Here is a 20,943-nt window from a genome sequence, read left to right as displayed (position 1 = left end):
CCTGGCACTATTGTATATAATCACTCCTATACTGATACGAATATATCTTTTTATTTATTCTTATTGTTATTTATACCCTGCTTTAGCTCTCCAACACACAATGCTTGAACATTTATCCCACAGATAATTAATGCAAATTACATCTAGGACACATATATTACTGACTGATGCGAAAACTTTGTGACCTTTCCAGTTTGGCTCATCTATTTGTGGTTAAGTCAGTTCGCAAATGATGTGGTGTCTTTATTTCCGAGGTGAAACGCCAGTAAATGTGAAAAAAGTTACACGGGGCCCAGACTCAGCAATACACAGCAAAACAAAGCATGGCTATTGCTATTAGGTCTGAGACTGAAAAATACTATGCTCAGAAATGAACTCCCCAGAACATGTCAGCCAAGCCTCATTTAAAAACTTGTTTGACACTAATAAACACAATTTAGTTCCATTACCGAAGCCCAAAAAAAACTAAAAAGATTTTTAGAGTCACTTTTGGGTTGAGTATGACTTTTCATTCTGTCATTTGTGGTGCAGAACATGTCCCTCTGGTGACTGACGGTGCCTCTGTGCATTTGCATAAAAGGTCATTACTCAATAGGTTTTCAAGGATAACATACAACATACTGAGGCTGTCATTAAGTGATTACTTCAGAGTAATCACTTAATGCTTGAAATGCTTAATAGTCACTGGGAAGCATATTTGGTGATAAAGCAGAATGAAAGCTAGGATATTGTACTATTAGGCAAATAAAACTGACCATAAATTTCAAGCAATGTCTATTCAATCTGATGAGCACTGCAAAGGAAAACAGCTCCACATCTGTTGCTCAATAGTTGCAGTAAAGTAGTCGGCAGATGCTTTGAACAAGCTCATCTGGAAGAGGAGAATATTTCCCACACACAAATCGAACCATTGCTCTTGGATTTAGGCCACAATTCAAACTCTCTTCTACTAATGTTTGACAAACAAAGAACTCCATTTCATTCACCAACAAATAAATTATACTGTTTGCTTTTTCAAAGAATTGCTTGATTGATACCACAGTATGTTAACAGACCAGCGGTTCTGTGTGGAAAAGCAACCGTTAAATAATGTGAGTGCTGTCAACACATTGATACGAGGTAAAAATGTAATATAAGCAACTGAAGTGAACCGTTTTTTGTTTACAAGTTGATCAGCACAGTTCGTGTCTTTCCTGTGATCGTTTTCGGAGGAAATGAGCACACGCTCTCATTATTAGGAAACTTTTGCTAAGACAACATAAAACTATGACTCGATTTTTGTTTTTTGGCATTTCGCAAATTCCAATGTATAGAGCAACATCAAAAAACAGAGCACTTTAAAAAAAGAAAACAACAACAAAAAGGAAGTAATTTCTTCTGAAACTCCCAAGTCAAATGCAAACTAAGTGCATATTTCTTCAGTCTGAATTATGTCTGTGTGAGTGTGTGTCTCGAGCCAACTGCCACAGTCTGCCAAATGACTGACAGGCCAAAAAAAGCAGACTCCAAAAACATCACTGAGTAGTGAATGAGTATGTTTCGCGCAACTGAAGTGATCCATCATTGGGCAGTGATCAGTAAAGCTAATCAGTTTACTATTGCAAAATGAGCGTATGGAAAGAATCCTACACAATATTCAGTTAAAAAAAATCAAAAACAAAACAAAAGTGGTTACTAAGGAAGGGTTGGTTGACTAACAAAGTATTAAGACAACTGTAACAAGCAGCAACTCTGCTCTGTGGATAAATCAATTAACTTATCTCTGGATCGCGTTTCCCATTTTGCACCATTACCATTCCAGAGGAGGCAATGTGCGAGATTGACAAATTCAGCTTAAGTTGTTCTGTGAACAGCCTCACCAGATAATTATTGCTCCAGCACCAAAAGCTCTGATAGTATAAACAAACTGACTAGCGTTGGCAGGCAGCTAATGTTGCAGAACAGCCGTACAGCCAAATTCACCTCTTTTATAAATGTCCCAGATACAAATTTTGTTAAGTTTTAGAGATGCTGGTTAAACATTTGATTGGCGCCAACAATAAAACTGTAAAGACATAATGTCACGAAAAGTGTTTACAAATGAGCTGTGGAAAGGTTAAGTAGTAGTTTTGAACATTTTATGATTGCAACGCTACTGAAAGCCACTTCTACCTAACGGTACAGTTTAATTCAGACCATTCCTTTCGAAATTATGTGAACATTAAAAAAGTCTGGTTTAATGTAAGAGAGAGTTGATGGTTTTACTAGAAAATCAATGTTGTCAGGGTGTATTTACAATTTACCATCCAGACTAAAACTTTAACATTTTCTAATAAAGAACAGAGGAATCAAAGTTTTTCACTTGTTTCTTTTGTGCTTACAGACTTTCATTTTGATGAGGCTTCTAGTCCATGGTGTTTTTTAAAGGTTATATCGCAATCTCAAGGTTAATTTTTATAGTTAATCAATGATTTATTTTCACAGTTTTCCTCTGAAATTATTAAAACCTTTATTTCTGGTTAAATATAGACTTTTTAATATTTTTGTCTTTATAAATAACATTTGCAAGCATATTTGAGCATACATCGTGTCTGTGCAATACGGGTATGACAGGATAATAGTCCAAGGAGCTATCATTCATTTTTGCAAAACTTTTACCACTCCACTAGCATATACCCTACTTCTATGGCCTTATCAAACCATTTCGCACAAACTAACAACTTCCTGTGTCGGTTTCACAGCCAGTGCTCTTTTAAGGTAAATAAAGGTTCCCTTAAAGGGAATATGTAGTTTCCAGGCACCTCTTTAGTGTGCCTGGCACCAAGTAACCATTTCCTTCAACCATCTGCACTTGGGCTGAGACCTGCTGGCATCCCCAGTTCAGATGAAGCCATAAAACAGGCAGCTAAGTATCGAGTCTCTTACTATAATACACAAAATCTCTCTGTCTGGTTTTTGTCTGCAAGACACATAACCAAGAATTGAGCAACCCAGCTTTTTAATACAAGTACATCCCAGGCCTGAAACTTCTCATCTATATTAGACAATATGGCGTCATCACGTTCCTAAAATGACCTATTTGTAGTGTTTATGCACTTATAAGACCTTGTAATACTATCACAACAGTAACATCTAATTCAGCAAATATTGATTATTTTTGATTGTTAGCTTTACAGTATCAGTATTACTATACATCATTAGGCATGACAGCTTCTGAAATAAAAGTTACAATAAAAGTTACATAAATAAAAATACAAATGAATTTAAGGTAAAAGGGATTCTAAGGCATGAGAATCAGTCTAGCCAGCAAAAATTAAAAAAAGAAAAAATTAAAGTAAATTAAAAAAAGAGACCTTTTTAACCAACATTACATTATATGCTTTTTTCTCAGGCTCATGTTATTGACATTTATTACTAAAAATTAAACAATGAAAATATAAAGCCATAATGAAAAAGGACAAGCAGACCAAATAATGCAGTAGTGTGGGTATGTACTAGTTTATTTCTTTAGTCTCACTGCTTGGTAGGTTTTGTTTGCTTCACAAGTGACCCCTTCGCCCATTTATTAACCTCTTTGCAGGTGTTTAGAAACTGAGTGACTGGACTGAGTTTCTCTTGTACAAACAGTTTTTTACGTTTTTCGTTACCGTTTTATGAACTAAATTCAGAAATTCCTGCACGGCTGTCAGAAACTCCAGCGGCACACTTCGACATGACTCATGGCACACCACTGAGCCTTGCAACAGCACATCTGGAAACAACTGTTCTTAAACTGTGACTTACCAAACTTAACTTAAAAGTTTCAAACATCAGAGGAAGCACCACAGACATTGCACAGTATTTTACCATAGCTTGTACAATATCATAAGTCACCCTGTAGGTGAGAATGCTGCAAATAACAGTGTTCCCATTCCAGGTAGGTTTGGTGAGGGACAATTGTTAAAGCATGCTTACAGAGATGCTAAATCATAATACAGTGTAATCAATCATTTTTCATAGCAATGAATACAGTCAAAGAACACCTACATACACTAAATTGTCACCCAAAGCATTGCCATAATAATGTCACGTTTTAGGCGAATCCCATTTCGAATAAAGTGAGTAGTAAACATACAAATGGGAACATTAAAGTACTGCTATTTCAAGATGAAGGACAGCAGAGGCTGCTGGACTAATAAAACTAAGCTGATTTTGGTTGGCATTAACTCCACTGCACACAGGGAGTGAAAGAGAGACAAAAGAGACATAACCATAATGACCTGCACCCCACATCAGTCACTGCCAAACTGGCCTCCGTATTTAGAAATGTGCACACATGCAGATGAAGTCACTTGGGTTAACACATAATATATGAATCAATGATGAATCACTTAGTAGTTGATGCAAATTCACAAATAAAACATTAAAGCTATGTTTCCCTGTGTTTGTGAGGCTCGTGAGACTTGTGAGGCTCGTGAGCGTGTGTCTGCATATCACTCTCAGCAGCACTCAGTGTCATGTTGCCAACAGACCAGCAATTCTGGAAACACCGCTCTAGTCTGGCTCTGAGAGAGGGGAAGAGGAGGCATGTGAGAGTGTGTTTGATAGAGTGTGTGTGTATGTGGGAGGGGGCTTTTGGTATTTGACCAGTGAGACTGAGAAGAGTTTCCCCGGCTCTGCATGTGCGTCAGTGTGCTCCTACGAGGGCTACAGCACGTTTAACCTCTCAGGGATGACTCAACTGTGTTAGTGTGCAGCGCGTGCTCCCGTGGGTATTTATACATGGTGAGGTGTGAAGGAAGCCCTTTGGCTCTGTCCCTAAGGAGGGTAGCAGGGAGGCACATACTGCCTGCTCAGGGGCACGCTCTTCACATGCACAAAAACGACGGCTGCACACAAGCTAAGCCAATTTAACAGATTATGAGTCACTGATTGAAATCATCAACCTCCAACACATAGATACAAATACAACAAATAATAGCCCATCACATTCAAGCATAGTTGTTTGCTGTTGATGGTTTAGGTCATGTAAATATGTGACACAGGAAGCAAAAAATATTGCTCCTATAATTTGCTATAGCTTTGCGAAGACTCTATAGATCACTTAGAAGTTTTTCAATTATATACCTTCCATAATGTTTCAATTAAAAGCTCTACAAAGACATCATCGATGCAGTCTCTTCTTTTGCCTTGTTTGGAGTAAGAATATCTGATGATGGAAGATCCAGAACAATATAGGGAATTAAATGGAATCTACTACTTTAATGATTTCACAATTTTAGTCTATTTCAAAGTTAAAAGTCGAACAAATGTGTTTTAGCTTCTCAAATCTGCAGACTTAAGCCTTTTCTTGTATTATATGCAAGTAAACAAGACCCCCCTTGCTTCTAAACTATATGTCAGTCTCAGTTAAATATCTAAAAATATCTTCTTGGTCTCTAATAAATTTGTGTCGGTATTTTTTCACAATTCGAACCTTTTATTTTGAAGCGATTAATCGATTAAAGCAGACAAAAAAAAATCATTTTCAGTCCCAGATTACTGTAAAACACACCTGCAATCAGAAAAAAAACACACCCGACCTCTAAAGTATGTAAATATAAAGTACAGCAGCAGCCATGCAGGATAAATGTGATTTATGAGAGAAGTGGTCAAAGATGGCACCATTAATGTTCCACAGCATGTGCAACAAAACAATAACAAACCACCACCGTATCTAGTAGTCTAACTTCCCTTACCTTCTCTGCGGAGCTTCACGGCTTCACCAAGGCAGTAAAGCTCTTTCTCGCTGTTATCCAAGGACGGGTCTGCGTCTGAACAAACAAAACAAGCACTTAGAAACACGCAGGGGCTTTCAGGAAACTTTGGGGGGGCCATGCGTGGAGCCCTACTGCCGCTCCTCCTGCTCCGGGGCTGGCTACCACCAGAGGCTAGCATTAGCTTGCTAGCGCCTACGCTTCCTAAATCAAGTGGAGCTGTCAAAGCTAACAAACTTACAGCTGGACAGTTGGGGGATAGCCTTACTGCACGCGACAACGACACAAACTCCGAGCGGTAACCGATAGCTTTGCTCGCGCGCATATGTGCACGACTGTTAAAGCAACACATCAATATTGCATTTCGTAGTAATATTATGACAGTTACTTTGCTGCGCTCTGACAGACACCCTGCATGGTGGAGGAGCTTACTCAACTCAATCACAGACAGTTGGACCACGCACTTCCCGACAGTTTGTCCGCAAAAATAACAACGCTACCCGTCGTGCGAACTTACAGTCAACAAAACGTAATTTAGCCGCACTGACGAAGGAAGACCAAGGCTCGCAAAGGAATGTATCCGGACTTGGTATTTGGCGATCCAGTGTCGCCATTGCTCTTCCTTCTTGTTGCTTTGCTGAGAGCCGTTTTTTTTCTGCCTCTCCTTCGCACGCAGCAGGCGAAAAACGAAAGAACGAGATATGCTGACGTCGTTCTCGTCAGGCTTCGGCGTTGTCCGGCAACTATCGGCGGGGGCGGTTGAGGGGCTGAAAGACAGGTACAGTATGGTTATTCACGAGTTCAAAAGTTCAGCGTAGTTCAGGTAAAGCCAAAAAACCCATCATCACCATTTCCATAATTTAAAGATTACACTAGGCTGCATTATAAATAAATAAATGCCTTTTTCAAAAAGTATTTTTGCAATAGCATGTTTTAGTAATATTTGCCCTTCAAAAAGCTAAGAAAAACTATCTTCATGGGGGAAAATATTAGAAATTACCTCGATGTATTCAGCCAATACTGCTAAATTTAAAAATTTGTTTTTAAAGTCCACCTGTCTCTCTACAGTGTTGTGAAAAGTACTCATTATGTCTGAGGTTGTCACTTTACATGTTTCAGACAATCAAACTAATTTTAATATTCGACAATTTTTGAATATTGATATCATTTATTACAGCAGAAAAGCTATATACACAATTATTATTCAACAATTAGAAATAGACTGGGCAAAAATGACATCATGGGAGAGTTCCATGGAGATGGAGCTGAAAGGAAGATGGAAAAGAGGAAGACCTCAGAAAAGATTCATGCGAGAAGAGGATGCTAGGGATAGGGCCAGATGGAGGAAGATGATCTGCTGTGGTGACCCCTGAAGTGAGCAACCAAAAGAAGAAGAAGAAGAAATCTTTTTATGTTTTATCTCTAGAGGCCATTCATTATTTATCCTCATCTTCTCTGAAACACAGTGAACATGTCAGGAACCTTGGCATTATTTCTGGACATTGAATTCAATTTTGACGATCACATCAATAAGATTATCAGAACTACTATCTACAGTGTTGGGAAGGTTACTTTTAAAATGTATTCCATTACAGATTACAGAATACATGCCCCAAAATGTATTCTGTAACGTATTCCGTTACGTTACTCAATGAGAGTAACGTATTCTGAATACTTTGGATTACTTAATATATTATCATGCTGTTTACAACTACATGAATGTACTATTGCTGTGATTTATTACTGTTACTGAAGGTCCGCGGCTCCGAACCATAGTAAAGGGACCTCTGGCTAATACGGTGGGTTCTGTGTCGGGCTCGTAGCTGAAAACTAGCTTTACTTTGTTGTTTGGGTCAACTTTGCTTGCGAGACAGCTAGAGGCGTTGAAAGGCTGCTGCAACGGAACTTATTGTTTCGGAGGAAAACACGAGCACAGCGTACAGTCGAGTCTTAATAGCTTACTTACAACTGGGCTCGTCAGGCACTCTTCTTGGCTGCAGTGGTTATTATTATATTTACATGCTTCCAGCTCCCGTTTTTGCTCGATGACAGCTCATACTTTTCCTTTTTCTCCCTCCCTCGCTCACAGACACATAACAGGTATGGCAGTCCATTCTCCCTGCAGCACGGACTACACTGCCTATGATGCTACATTCTTTAGAGCTATACCTGTAGCATTCTGCCTGTTAGCTTAGCACAACAACAACAAAAAGGCCTCTCTCACCCAGGAAACACGCAGAGGGAGAGCGTCACCCTGTAACCATGGCAACCGTAACGCTGCCGCCTGGAACAACAGAACGTAGCTGTCAAACAACACCCAAACAGTCCTGACCCGTGACAATATGAAACAAGGAAGTACCGCCGTGTACTCCATTTATTTCAACAAAGTAACTGTATTCTAAATACCACCTTTTTAAACGGTAACTGTAACGGAATACAGTTACTCATATTTTGTATTTTAAATACGTAACGGCGGTACATGTATTCCGTTACTCCCCAACACTGACTATCTATCACTTAAAATCTATATCTATGGTTAAAAAATTCTTACCTCAAATAGACTCTGAGAAATTGCTTTCATATCAAGCAGGTTCAATTATTGTAATGCTCTCTCCAAATCATTCATAGGATGATTTCAGCTCATTCAAAATGAAAAATGTGACCACATTACCCAGTAATCAAGTTACATCATTTATTCCAGTTCAATATAGAGTTACCTTTGAAATTCTTTGATTAGTTCCCAAAGCTCTCGATGCTTTCACCCTCAATTATATACCCGAATTGCTCAAAACACTAATAGCTCAATACAATAGGGTTTTTTTGTTTTATTATATTTTGCTGTTTTTACAGCCTTACGTCATTGTCTTGATGTTTGATCTTCTGTGTCAAGCACATTGAGTTTACATGTAATAAAATGGCAATGGCTATTTTACTTAAAATGTAAGTAAAATAGTCATTGCCATTACCAGAGTGGGAGGCTTAATCATTAAGTTCTCTTGAACTCTCCTGGTCAGCCAGTTTTACTGAAAGCAAGCATGCACAGCGGGTCTTGTGCAGGTTAAGCTCATGGCATTACAATGACCTCTTGTGGTTGAAAAGAGAAGCTGCATTCACTGTGCAAAGAAGTACCAAGCAATGGACTGGTGTACTTTTAAAACATTAATAATATCTTCTGAAGTAAATCATGTTTTTATTTATAAATGATTTTGGATGACCTCAGAGATGAGGTGCTCTTTGTGAGTTTATTTTAAGGTATATATATATATACACACATTTTTTGTCAAAGAAAAATCACAATTTTGTCCCTTTTCTCACAATATGTTCGTCGTTTCCAGTATGACAGCGATGATTAGGGATTAAGTACTCTCTGTTACACTTCCACTCCCACTTGATTGCAAATCGGTCTTGTGTTCTGAAACCTGAACAGAACAAATGGATTCAGATCACACACAACATACAGTCATCTTTTTAGGCAAATCAGAGGGGGCGTGAGAAAGACAGAGAATGGCGGAGATTACAAGGAAATGACAGCTCAGAAATGAGGGCAAGGAAATTGACTTGATTAGTTTACGCTGATGTGTCAATCAGATGAGATACAGACACAAGCACCGAGTCTGTGCATTCTTACATTATAATCTGTGCTTAGACACAATCCTTCCTGTCTTGCTTCCTGACACACACACACACAAAAGATGACTCAGTCACAGTGTTGTGTTTATTTCCCCACATCGAGGTCCAACGGCCGATCAGAAGGTCACAGGACAATATAGGAAACACAGAGTGCTATTTTTACACTCAGCAGAGGACATGCTACTGGTTTTGTGGGTTTTTTTCTTCTTCTTATATAACAAAAAACTTAGTGACACAAAAGTGAAATAGTTCTTCTTCTCTTGTGGGAATGAATGTAGGCTTGCATACATACACAGACTAAAAGAAACGTCCACATTTTTTTGTTTTTTATTGGAAAAAAGTACATCCAAATTGTGCATGTGACAGAGTGCATTGCATAAGAAAAATTGGAAGGTTAAATGTAAAGGAATCATTAAAAAAAGAAGAAGCTATAGCTGATTACAGGAGTGCAGTGGCATAACCAGTACACCAGACACTTGCTGTTTCACTGAACTTTAAAGTTAAAGGAATAGAAGGAATGAAACCACCCTACACAGAGACAGTCAAAACACAATAGAAAGGACAAGAAGAAAAAAGAATAATAATCAAAAAACACATCTGGATATACTGAAAATGAGAAATGATACAAAAATACGACACAGTTCTTAAAACACAATACCAGCTCACCATTTGGTCTGGGAAAAAAACCCAAAACAACTATGGAGAACAGGATGGACTAGTTTAAACAACGGCACAATAACAGGCTTAAAAATCACATAAGAGATATGTAGGAAGCTTAAACCAGGGTAAAAGAAAATAGCGCTTTGGCGGAATATTTTCGCTGTAAAAAGTGATGAAGTTAACAAGAAAGCTGAAAATGCTTTAACTGGTACCTTTGAAGAAAAGTGTGACTGCACTGCATTCGGATTAAAGAAAGCAACTCTCAAGTATTCTTCATGGATTTATGCTCACAGTGCTTAAAGAGACAATTCACATCAAAAATCAAGTTTACATATTTGCTTAGCTGGCTGACACCGTGACAGGATGTAAACAAACAGGTTGTGCCCTGTTTGTTGGACACATAGTAGTACGCTTAGAAAAAAAAAAAGTATATTTGATTTTGAGGGTGAATTGTTCCTTTAATGCAACATTGATAAAATCACACAAGCACCTCATCAGTGCAAAATAAAAAGGTCCTAAACTACAGTTATTTTAACCTTGGAAATAAACTAGGTCAGGCTGCTTGCCTGTTTTTCACTGGGAAAAATCCGTAAGGATAAATGGTTGGCATGAGTCGAGTTTCATCCAGACTTCAGTGATTCCCTCTTTCTGACACTAGAGGGTATGAGGGAGTCAGTTATCTGATGTAAAAGAAATGGTTTTGGAATGAGGCATATCTTTTTAATCTACAAATATTTTGAAAAATGTGCAAATACAAGGCAAAATGTATATTACATTTTGCAATATTGATCACACTCACTTTTGTAAATAAACACATTTAGTTACGGTTAACAAGGAGTCATAAAATTTGATTTTCACACTGCCCTTAAAGCAGTTGATCTTAGATCTTAGAAAATAAAATGTCCGAGTGTGGTGTCACAGAGAAAGGGCTGAGCACCTTACGTTCATCTGTGTAAAAATAAGTGTAATAAACCAGGCGAGGCAGAAAACCTCAAACTGCAATACTTCTATGAAGGCCAAATCAGGTCATAGGATTTGATCACCGTGTGCAAAGCATCTGAAGCCATTTAAGAATAATAGAACAAAGGATTTGGCATGCTTGTTGCATTGGTGCTGCTATTGTGTGTGGATGGCTTCTTGTCTACCACCTGATACCACATCAGGTCATATTGGGTTACAAAACACCAATGCAAATCTGTACTGCTGCAAAACTTAACTGCAGTCAGCAGTTTAATATGAGCTACCCATTGATCCTTCACTTTGTGTGTCTTCATCACTTTCACAGAGTATTTGTGTGTGTGTGTGTGTGTGTGTGTGTGTTTATGTGTTAAAATCTCTTCATTTCTCCACGTGTACCTAACATGCTCGCATCCTTTGTGTATGTGTGTGTGTGTGTGTGTGTGTATGTGTGTGTGTGTGTGTGTGCACTTAAGGGTGATTTTCTGTATGTGGCATGTGCACGTTTTCTGTGTTTTGTACTGAGTCTTTGTGTGTATCTGTATGTTAGATTGGCGCAGGGACCTGGTGCCTTCCTGGTCCAGGTTGGGATGAAAATTTCCGGGAGTGCCAGCGAGTCTCTTTGTACACAAACCAAGCATTGAACGCCCACACAAGCATGTTAAGGTAGCCAAACACCTGGATAATATAGACAAAAAAATAATCATTAGAAATATTTTTTTATATCAATGCAATATTTAGTAATGTTAAAACTTTGATTACCAGCCAATATTTTTTTTTTTTATCTTTCAAACGCACAAAGCAGAAACAGATTTCCCGAACATTTGCTGCCATTCCAAACATGCCCTTTGGTGGACAAACGATGAATCATCAATCAAAGGTGCTGCTCCTGTCTATTCTATGCTTTACACATTTTCATTTATTGGCACTTATAAATGCTGATAATCATATATCAGCAAACAGTTAATATCAGCTGATTATTATTTCATCTCACCACAGATATATTGAGGGTCCGCATGTTAGCAAACTCCGTGACCTCACAGGTGACGTTGCTACCCTTACAGAGTGCCAGCGTGCCACTGATGCCTTCAGTGTCTGTGGCACTCTTTACATTCTGCAGGCCTTTAGCCCAGGCGGATGAACACACCAGCCACAGGAAAACCAGGATCGCTGTGATCACAAAGTCCTGGAGAGGAGGGTAAATACATGAACAATTTCAATACATTTCAAATCGGGCCTTGCATCAACTGGGACGATTACAGGAGGCAAGATCAAGACTCACAAAAATGGGTCCAAAGTCAGAGTCCTTGTAGATGTGCATGTAGCCTAAATACACCAGCAGAGCTGCCATGCTGTAAAGGAAGCAGACGATGCCAACACCTACAAAGAACTCCGCCGAGGAGGCCGAGTCTCCCATCATGTGTGTTGTAGTGACAGAGTGGTTACAAAGACTCGTATTTTTATCAATGAGCGGGAACTGGCTTAACCTGGGAATGATGCAGAATAGACAGAATAAATGGGTAATTTCTTATATAATTAACTTAAACTGTACGTGAAAATTAAATATGTTGAAATGCTCACCTAAATGGGTATTGATACATGGCATTGAGAGTTTCATTACTGCCATCGCCACAGAGGATAGATATGACGTTCTTCCCTGAAAATCCACCGCAGCAGCCAAAGGCAAATATGGCTGTGAGCTGTTTGGACAGTAAGAAGATAGTGGCATGAGAAAAATGTTATTAATAACATCAAAACCAGGAAAGCATAGGCTCTGGAGAGTTTCTAAGTGGTGGGATTACGCTCAGCATGTTCAATATAAAGAATCGCCTGAAAAAATACACACAACAACTGAGCAATTTTTACAGGATCATAATAGAAGAGTTTCAAGAATTTGAAAGAGAGGATCAAATATTGGGTCAGTTACTTTCTATTTGCCATTGAAGAAAAATACAGAAAAAAACCATGACAGCACAAATCATTTCCTTTAAAGAACCACATCATTTTTTTCAAAACGTAAAAATGTGACTTGCATGGTTTCACTAATCCTGCCACTCAGCTCTTAAATTCTTTCTTGCAGAAAAGCATCTGATTCAGCCTGCTGACCATGTGACACTAATGCTCCCCTTTAAACCAACACAAACAGAATTCTTTTGGTGAGGGTGGCTGCCACTCAGCTCAACCATTAAACAAGGTTAACCAGTGATAATAGAAATCACTGAGCAGCATGATGGGTAACAATGATTTCAAGTGAAAATAGGCACCATGTGTCGCGGAAAGCTTCGTATTTTAGTGCAATAAATAAATAGCTCTTAGATTTATGACTTTTCGATTTTTGACTGCCCTGTGACCGCTAATGTTGCATTTAACAGTTAATATGGTGAAGATCACAGCAAATAGAGGCTTCCATGTTTGCACATCTAGCAGACATGCTGCAACGATATGCAATAGTAACTTACATTTGGAATTCTGTATCTGGCTGCACGGTAATCTTGAAGTAAACTTCAATTTCCTTTTTCCTCTGTTTTGGTCTCCACCGACTATTTATGGAAATCTGTGGGTCTTTCTTTGGCTACTAAATATTACACTAAAATTATTATCTAGTTACTAACTTTGCTTGTCTCTTGTGGTAATCTTATACGCAACCATATTTTTGTCCTAAGTTACTTTAAACTATCTCTTGGGAATGCCTTGGTGTCCCCCTGGAAGAGCTGGAGGTGGCAGAGCATTGGGATGTCTGGGTACTTCTGATTAGGCTGCTGCCCCCACAAGAAGGATGATTTTGTAAAAGGCTGTAAATAAATGATGACAGTGGCTTTCATTAGGGATGGGTATTGATAAGATTTTCATGATTCTGATTGCATTTTCGATTCGGTTTAACAATTCGATTCTTTATCGGTTCTCTCATCGATTCTTTTTAAAAAAGGAGAACACTAAGGTCGATTAGCTTAGAACTTTGTTTTATATCTTCTCTTTGAACAAGATAGAAATTTAGGAGTAACATGGCCTTACAAACCCAACAGTGACATCTTAAGAGATCCAGCCTACGGCTTTTCAATGGGGTGTCACAGGGTCCCCAGGAAAAAAAAATTGTAAATGTAAAATAATAAAATAAATATTCTTCTGTAGCAATAACAAAGTATAACATAATTTTTTCCGTAGCAATTACACAAGAATATCCAGTAATGTCCCTGCCTACAATTAAACACATTCACTTACCAACAATAGGGGGCATCTGCTGTGGCAAATGGGTGCAAGCCTTTTACCACAAACTTAGTCACTGAAAGGAGACGCTACCGGTAGACTGCAGCGAGAACTGCCAGCATCTGAGCCAGCCAGACTCTGTCTGTCTCTCTCACACAGTAATGGCAGGTTTTGTAATAAGGCAGATCGCGCTAACATAATATGCACTGTTAGTTGATTATTTCCCTGCCGCATTAACGGGAGAGGACGCGGAAACGTTACTGCTGCTGCGTTGAGATTCACGAGTCCAGAGCGGAATTAAAAACAACAAAAATTTAAAAGGTTATCGCGTGTTTTGTGAGCAAATGCTTTTGCATATTCGTAGTGTTTACTCCCTTAAATTAAATATCTACTTTGCAAGTATTGCAAGTTGCCCTGTTGTCATCCGTTCTCGTAAAGTATAACCAAACATTTGAGTGTTTGAGCCGCTTAGGCGCCGTGTTTCCTGCCAGGTAAATGACGCTCCAGAACGTGGTGACATCATTCGGGGCGATTGGAATCGATAAGGGAATCGTTTGCAAAAATGGCAAACAATTCCAAGGAATTGAAACAGTGGGAACCGGTTCTCAACAAGAACCGGGTTTCGATACCCATCCCTAGCTTTCATGTCTTTAAAAAAAGGGTAATTGAGGAAGCATTTATTTACTCAAATGCTAGTTTCCAGCCTTTTCAAATACAGGACAATGTTAATTCTGTAAGTGCAGTCCCGTTGGGTGCGAAATAGGAGATAAAGCAGGGTAGAGTGTTTTTTAGCTACAGTGGTCCCTCGCTATAACGCGGTTCACCTTTCACGGTCTCGCTGTTTCACAGATTTTTTTTTTTTTGGTGCAATTTTGCATGTTTTTTTTCTTTCAGCGCATTGTGTTCTGCGTCCTGATTGGCTGTAGACCATTGTCAATCAATCTCGTGCCGTGTCTCCTGTACAGTACAGAATGCGTTCAGCTTGTCAAGTTGACATAAATCTTCCATCGCTAGTAGTGTGACTCTGAAGTGCGGTACTGTATGTTTGTAAGTTTTCTCCCCAACGAACACAACAATGTCGACGGAACATTTTGCACCCTCAAAGGCAACCGCGGGTGCCTTGGTTACATTCTATAATACTGGACTTATTTTTTAATTAAACAACTACAATAGAATGATACACAAAAGCCTGCTGCTTCAGGTATGCAACTCACTCTTTGAGCTCTTTTATACCATGTTTTCAAACCCTTTAAATCCATAATTTAGTCCTGATGAGTTTGCAAGCAGGAGGCATAGTACCATTAGCTAAACTAAACTGAGACCAGTGTTGTAACATTGCTTCACAGCCCCGCTAGCTCATATGGCAGAGCATGAGACTCTTAATCTCGGGGTCATGGGTTCAAGCCCCATGTTGGGTGAAAATCAAATTTAAATAATTGAGTGACAAAGAAAGGGAGGAATTAGTTCTTGCTTCCACTATGAGACTCAAAGCTATGTTGCTGTCAGGCAGTTTATCACTATGTTGATATTTTTCTATGACTATAATGAGAGAATGAATTGGAATGGAATGGATGGAATAAATTCTAGCTGACAAAGACAGGCATGTCAACATTTCCATTTTCCCTCACATCACAGGGTTCGTATTGCTCATCAATACAACCCCAGAAGAGACAAAGGCTAAAGTTAGAATTGTTTGCTTGTTTTTGTAATGTCAGTCTTGATTTTGATGACACCATCAGCTACCTTGTCAGGATGGCCGAGCGGTCTAAGGCGCCAGACTCAAGGATAGATACCTTCCACAAACAAAAGGGACTTCTGGTCTCCAAATGGAGGCGTGGGTTCAAATCCCACTCCTGACAAAGATTTTTACTCTCCAATTTCAATCAAGCTGTTTGATTACAACTCATGGAACGATTGACTCTTCTTAAAATGAATCATCAGCTCCTTTGTTTCATGGAGTTTGAGAAGTTTTCTGTCCACCACAATGCAACAATGTTGATTTCCTCCTGAAGATGGAGGCGTAGTCTGCAAACATCAACACAGGTTTCTTTCCATGTCTGTGAAAGCAGTCAAGGGTGCACAGAGTGAACAGGAAGAGGGCTGAGCATACAACCCTGAGGGGGTGGAGGAGGTTTAACTGCCTGTCCAAACTGTCTGAAGTCTGTTTGCAAAAACATCCAACTGCAAAGTGCGATACTTAACTAGAATGTGCCACTTAGTTCCATGGAGAAACACGGATGAATGTTTAGCTAAAATCAGCAAAAGGATTTTTGGAGGGAAATGGCGTACTCTGTGAATTTGTTGAGTTTTGAATGAAAACGGAGCCCAGCTTCTGTAAATATGTAGGCACAGTAGTTTCTGATTTCAATCTGTTGAGTGATTCTGAGTTTTATTCATTTTATATCCCTGCTACAGAAAACTGACCATAATTAGAAAGGATAGAGAATAATGTTAGATTAACTCTTATACCAGCCCTCTACATCCTTAGTCACAGCAAAGTGAAAAATACATTGCGATTGTACAAGTCTTTCGGTGTAGTTGTGATGTCATGAGTGATTTTGACAGCTGTCAGGATGGCCGAGTGGTCTAAGGCGCCAGACTCAAGGATTCCCTCCTTCCTGACAAAAGGGACTTCTGGTCTCCAAATGGAGGCGTGGGTTCAAATCCCACTCCTGACACACTCTTTTTCTTCTCACATTTAATTTACATTTATAAAACTTTGTGAGTAAAAACATATTGAAAAAGGTTCATCAGCTCTACTAATCTACATCAAATTGCTTTCTTTTAGCCGAAATCAGTAGTCAGATCCTTAGTTTTGTTTTCTGTTAAGCAGTAGGTTGTTTTCTGTGCTCTGTACTACAAATTGCAGATTTCCTCCTGATACAAAAGTCTCATTATTGTCACTCTGGATGATGTAGTACATAAACCTTCCCAACAGGGTTCTTTCCATGACTGGGTGCCCCATGATTCTCTGAGTGTGCAGTGCCCTCAATTTCTAACTCACATCCACACCTTGCTTGTTTACTGTGAAGTTGCACTAAAATGTATTCTAAGGGGAGGGATGTTCAGTTTTTTAATGATTTATAGCAGGGGTAGGGAACTCCAGGCCTCGAGAGCCAGTGCCCTGCAGGTTTTAGATGTGTCCTTGATACAACACAGCTGATTTAAATGGCTAAACGACCTCTTCAACATGTCTTGAAGTTCTCCAGAGGCCTGGTAATGAACTAATCATTTGATTCAGGTGTGTTGACCCAGGGTGAGATCTAAAACCTGCAGAACACCGGCTCTCGAGGCCTGGAGTTCCCTACCCCTGATTTATAGCCTGCATGTATTTAATTAGCATCCCATTTAGTTACAGATGCAGTTTGCTAACCCTTTTGATCATAGATGTTCATCAACATGCTTCCTCGGACTATGAGGAATTTTTTAAATAAATGCTTTTTAAAGACCAAACAATCCATTTGTTTTCTTCCACTTATCAAATTCAGGATAAGCAGATGAAGCTACAGCACTCTGAGAACCCAAAGAAGCAGAACATGACATAAAACAAACTGAGGTTCTTCTTCCCCACCATCACCAAGTGCTCATTCAAAGAGAATTGTCCAATTAATAATACCTGAGATAAAGGTGGATGTGAACTGGCTCTCTATCTCCTTGTACAGGGAGTCTACAGACTGAAGGCCAGGAAGTGGTTTGCATCATGAAAAAAAAGAAATGGCCTTTGACTCAAAGCACATAGAGAATGTTTCCTTATACAGAAAAACATACAAAAAAATCGTCCCATTTAGGAGAACACACCAACTAAAACCTTTACAATACTTCAAACTCACTTCCTGAATTCTGTTTTGTCAGCAAAACTGTATCACACACGGTCACGCTGCAAAGTGCTTTCAACGGGGGCAGCTGTCCTTTAACGCTTTATGTACACCACAAACCCCCACACCTCGAGACTTCTCTCCAGATGTTTCTCCAGATGTCACTGACTGCCACTTCCTGTTTTTTTCTCGGCTACAATTACGCACTTCTCTCAGATTTTCTCTGCCTTTATGAACTACTGCAAGGGCCAGCATACACCAAACACACATTGGCATCTTCTTAAAACACTGTGACTCTCTAAAAACTGTGGCAACACAGCAATACCTTATCAGTCCTTAGTCTCCATTTGTTTGGCATCCAAAACATCTGCAAACCCCTCATTGCCAAATTATGGACATTCCTGTAACTAGAGCTCATAATCGAGCTGTGAGGGAGAATAAACAATCCACACACACAGCACCTATTCATAATACGCAGAAGAAGCTACCATTTATTTGTTTTTTGTATGTTATAAAAACGACCTGAACTGATAAGGAAAGAGAAAGTGCTTGCAGAAGGAGGGGTCTGTACTTTGACAAGCTGTTAAGGAAAGATAAATTTCCCAAAAAGTTAGAAACGTTGGCAGAAAAGCGGTATAATCAGCACTTCATTTCTCACACAGTAGTCGCAGAACTCTGGTCAGTCTGACCACGAATCCCAAATCCACTTGAGTGTGTGCACGCCTACTCGTGTCACTGTGTTTCCCTCCAGAGGCCCTGCACAAACTGGCTCTCCATATTTAGCCGGAGAAATGTGGTGGAGTCACGAGTCCATAAAGAGAGAAAAAAACGCTTTATTATCATTCTTATTAAACAACGATAAGGGAATGGGGGCATCCTTGTAGCGTTTGTTATGCTGAAGACTCCTCCCTGTGTCCTACTGTGTGGGAGATAACATCTTGGGTGGTACGACTGTTCAGGATGTGCCAGATATGAGTACAAATAAAGTGGCATTTGATTCAATAAACAATTTATAAGGGAGATGAATTCTGGATAAAAAAAACTGTTTGCTAACCTTCAATTTTCATGTTACATTAAATTTTGTCTCTAGATCTACTGAGCGTGCTATCACCTAAGGGCAGGACACTGTCTGTAGGCTGTCTGTAGGATGTGTGTTTAAGAGTTTGCGGGGGATGCACACACACACACAGACACACACACACACTAATTTCATGTTAAACATATCTTTTAGTGGGAAAAATTTGGTTAGGATGTAGTGTTTGTCACAAAAAGTGTATCCATCCATTATTCGTTGCTTATCAGAGTCTGGATTGTAGAGTCCAAGTCCAAGCAGAGACGCCCCAGCCAACTCCTTCAGCTCTTCCGGAGATTGGTCAGTGGGGGGGCATTCCAAAGTCAACCAAGAGATGGAATTTTTCCCGCTTGTCCTGGGAGCTCCTCCCAGTAGGACGTGCCCGAAACACCTTACACAGAATAAACTTCATATTGTGTCCATGTCCTCTCCTGCACTATTAGCACCATCATGTCGGTTAAACTTCTTTGTTATTGTGTGAATACCTGCACACGTTTCATCATCTAGCCCCACGTAAATGAGAAATGACTTTGTGTTGTACAAAACCAACACTTTCTGAGTCAGATGACTGAGTGTTACTGTTGCCATAAAGCTCTTCCAGCCTGTGTGTGTTATGAAAAAATAGAACAGCTGAGGGAAAGCGTTGCCGGGCTGGATTCCTGACCCAGTTATGCAGAGAACAACTGATCGCTGGACTTTCCGCAAGAAATCTCCTGCATGTTTAAGTGAGTGTACGTGTAACTGAAACGTTTCAGCCACAAGCAGTCACTCGGAGGTGAATTATTGGTAAAAGATGCATTAATATGTAACTGTGTTGTCTGAAGGGCAGGCAAGTCCAGTTGCACTGATCTGCACCACTTCAGCAGACTTTCTTGTGTCCTAGAAAAATGCTGTACACATTTGTCCTTAGGCCTTACATTATTTCATTCTAACCATATTAGTGTTTTTATCTTATTTCTTCTAGTGTTATAATGAACAACAATTAACCTTACACATATATATACGTTCTTCTTGGCTTAAGTTCAAACCTCAACCAATGTTTAATCAAGTTGTGGTCATGCTTTTGAGGCTTAATCTAATAATCTGCTATAGCGTTTTCTTTCTTCTGTAGGGAGAAGGGGAAACCCAAGAATCAAGGAAGAACTGGACCTCCCTGTCCTGTCCTGTGGGTAGGACCCACACTCTCCCTGCAAACTCAGAAAATACGCGTACAATAGTTTGCGTCCAACTTACCCACTCCACCAGTTTGACGAAGCCGAGGGGCTCCTTCAGGGGCGACAGGTTTAGTCGAAATCCGGTCATCATGATTGTGCTTTCTGATCCAAAATCTTTATCCAGCTGTTTCTAAGCTGTGGATGTTGCTCCAACAAGGGAAGGAAAAGGGGGAGTAGACAGAGTGACGTGGTCTCTGCTAACGCTGCAAAAAAAACAGGGAGCAGATTCAGTTTTACAATCCAACTTCTCATCCCACCAAAAAGGAGATCTAGTGTCTCTAGCGTGGAAGATAAAAAGTTCCACTCGTTTAATAATCTTTAAAAAAACAAATCTTAATTTGAATGTCCTTATTCGTCATCTTTTTTTCTTTTTTTTAATTTCCAGTGTAGATCCGCTCTGCGCTGGTACTGATGCTCAGATGGAGCGGATACGCGCGTAAAGAGTGCCAAAACTCGCTTTGCCTTTGATCAGAACGCGTGACGTGTATTTGGTTACAGGAAAATCATGGCTAAAACAAAAGAGAAAACCTTTTTAGTTTGGGGGGGTTTTTTTGTTGAGAGAAGCGTACTTTCTCCCGAGCCAGGTAAAATAAAAAAAATAAAAACCGCAAAGACAACTTGGAAAACCCTACAGCTGCGAGGTAAGTACCGAAGTTTTACCACAGAAAACCCATGCA

The 20,943-nt window shown here is 39.5% G+C and overlaps 2 protein-coding genes and 3 non-coding genes across 5 annotated transcripts in view; 3 read left to right on the top strand and 2 right to left on the bottom strand.

Annotated features, from left to right (window-relative positions):
• Window positions 1-6,407, bottom strand: part of atxn7l1 (ataxin 7 like 1) — a 30,426-nt gene extending 24,019 nt beyond the window's left edge. The window contains exons 1-2 of the mRNA XM_087830663.1: window positions 6,232-6,407; window positions 5,697-5,771 (exon numbers count right to left, since the gene is read on the bottom strand). Of these exons, the coding sequence (XP_087686789.1) occupies window positions 5,697-5,771; window positions 6,232-6,328 (172 nt within the window). The 5' untranslated portion in view covers window positions 6,329-6,407. The remainder of the gene's footprint in view (window positions 1-5,696; window positions 5,772-6,231) is intronic.
• Window positions 6,408-9,593: 3,186 nt separating this feature from the next.
• sypl1 (synaptophysin-like 1) lies at window positions 9,594-20,481 on the bottom strand. The gene is made up of 5 exons (XM_006780645.3): window positions 20,286-20,481; window positions 12,543-12,661; window positions 12,244-12,448; window positions 11,956-12,147; window positions 9,594-11,639 (listed from the first exon to the last, which is right to left on the bottom strand). Exons 1-5 carry the CDS (start codon window positions 20,355-20,357, stop codon window positions 11,508-11,510), a joined length of 720 nt encoding a protein of 239 aa, XP_006780708.2. The 5' UTR covers window positions 20,358-20,481; the 3' UTR covers window positions 9,594-11,507.
• Window positions 15,511-15,583, top strand: trnak-cuu (transfer RNA lysine (anticodon CUU)). The gene has a single exon. It is a non-coding gene; the product is annotated as a tRNA-Lys (tRNA).
• trnal-caa (transfer RNA leucine (anticodon CAA)) lies at window positions 15,912-16,024 on the top strand. Its single transcript has 2 exons — window positions 15,912-15,949; window positions 15,979-16,024. It is a non-coding gene; the product is annotated as a tRNA-Leu (tRNA).
• trnal-caa (transfer RNA leucine (anticodon CAA)) lies at window positions 16,733-16,843 on the top strand. Its single transcript has 2 exons — window positions 16,733-16,770; window positions 16,798-16,843. It is a non-coding gene; the product is annotated as a tRNA-Leu (tRNA).
• Window positions 20,482-20,943: the final 462 nt, after the last annotated feature.

The sequence above is a fragment of the Neolamprologus brichardi genome, chromosome 17 (genome assembly GCF_056152115.1).
Source record: "Neolamprologus brichardi isolate AB-2024 chromosome 17, ASM5615211v1, whole genome shotgun sequence".
NCBI lineage: Eukaryota > Metazoa > Chordata > Actinopteri > Cichliformes > Cichlidae > Neolamprologus > Neolamprologus brichardi.
Note: the sequence above shows the minus strand (reverse complement) of the source record. Positions and strands in the feature narration are given on the sequence as shown.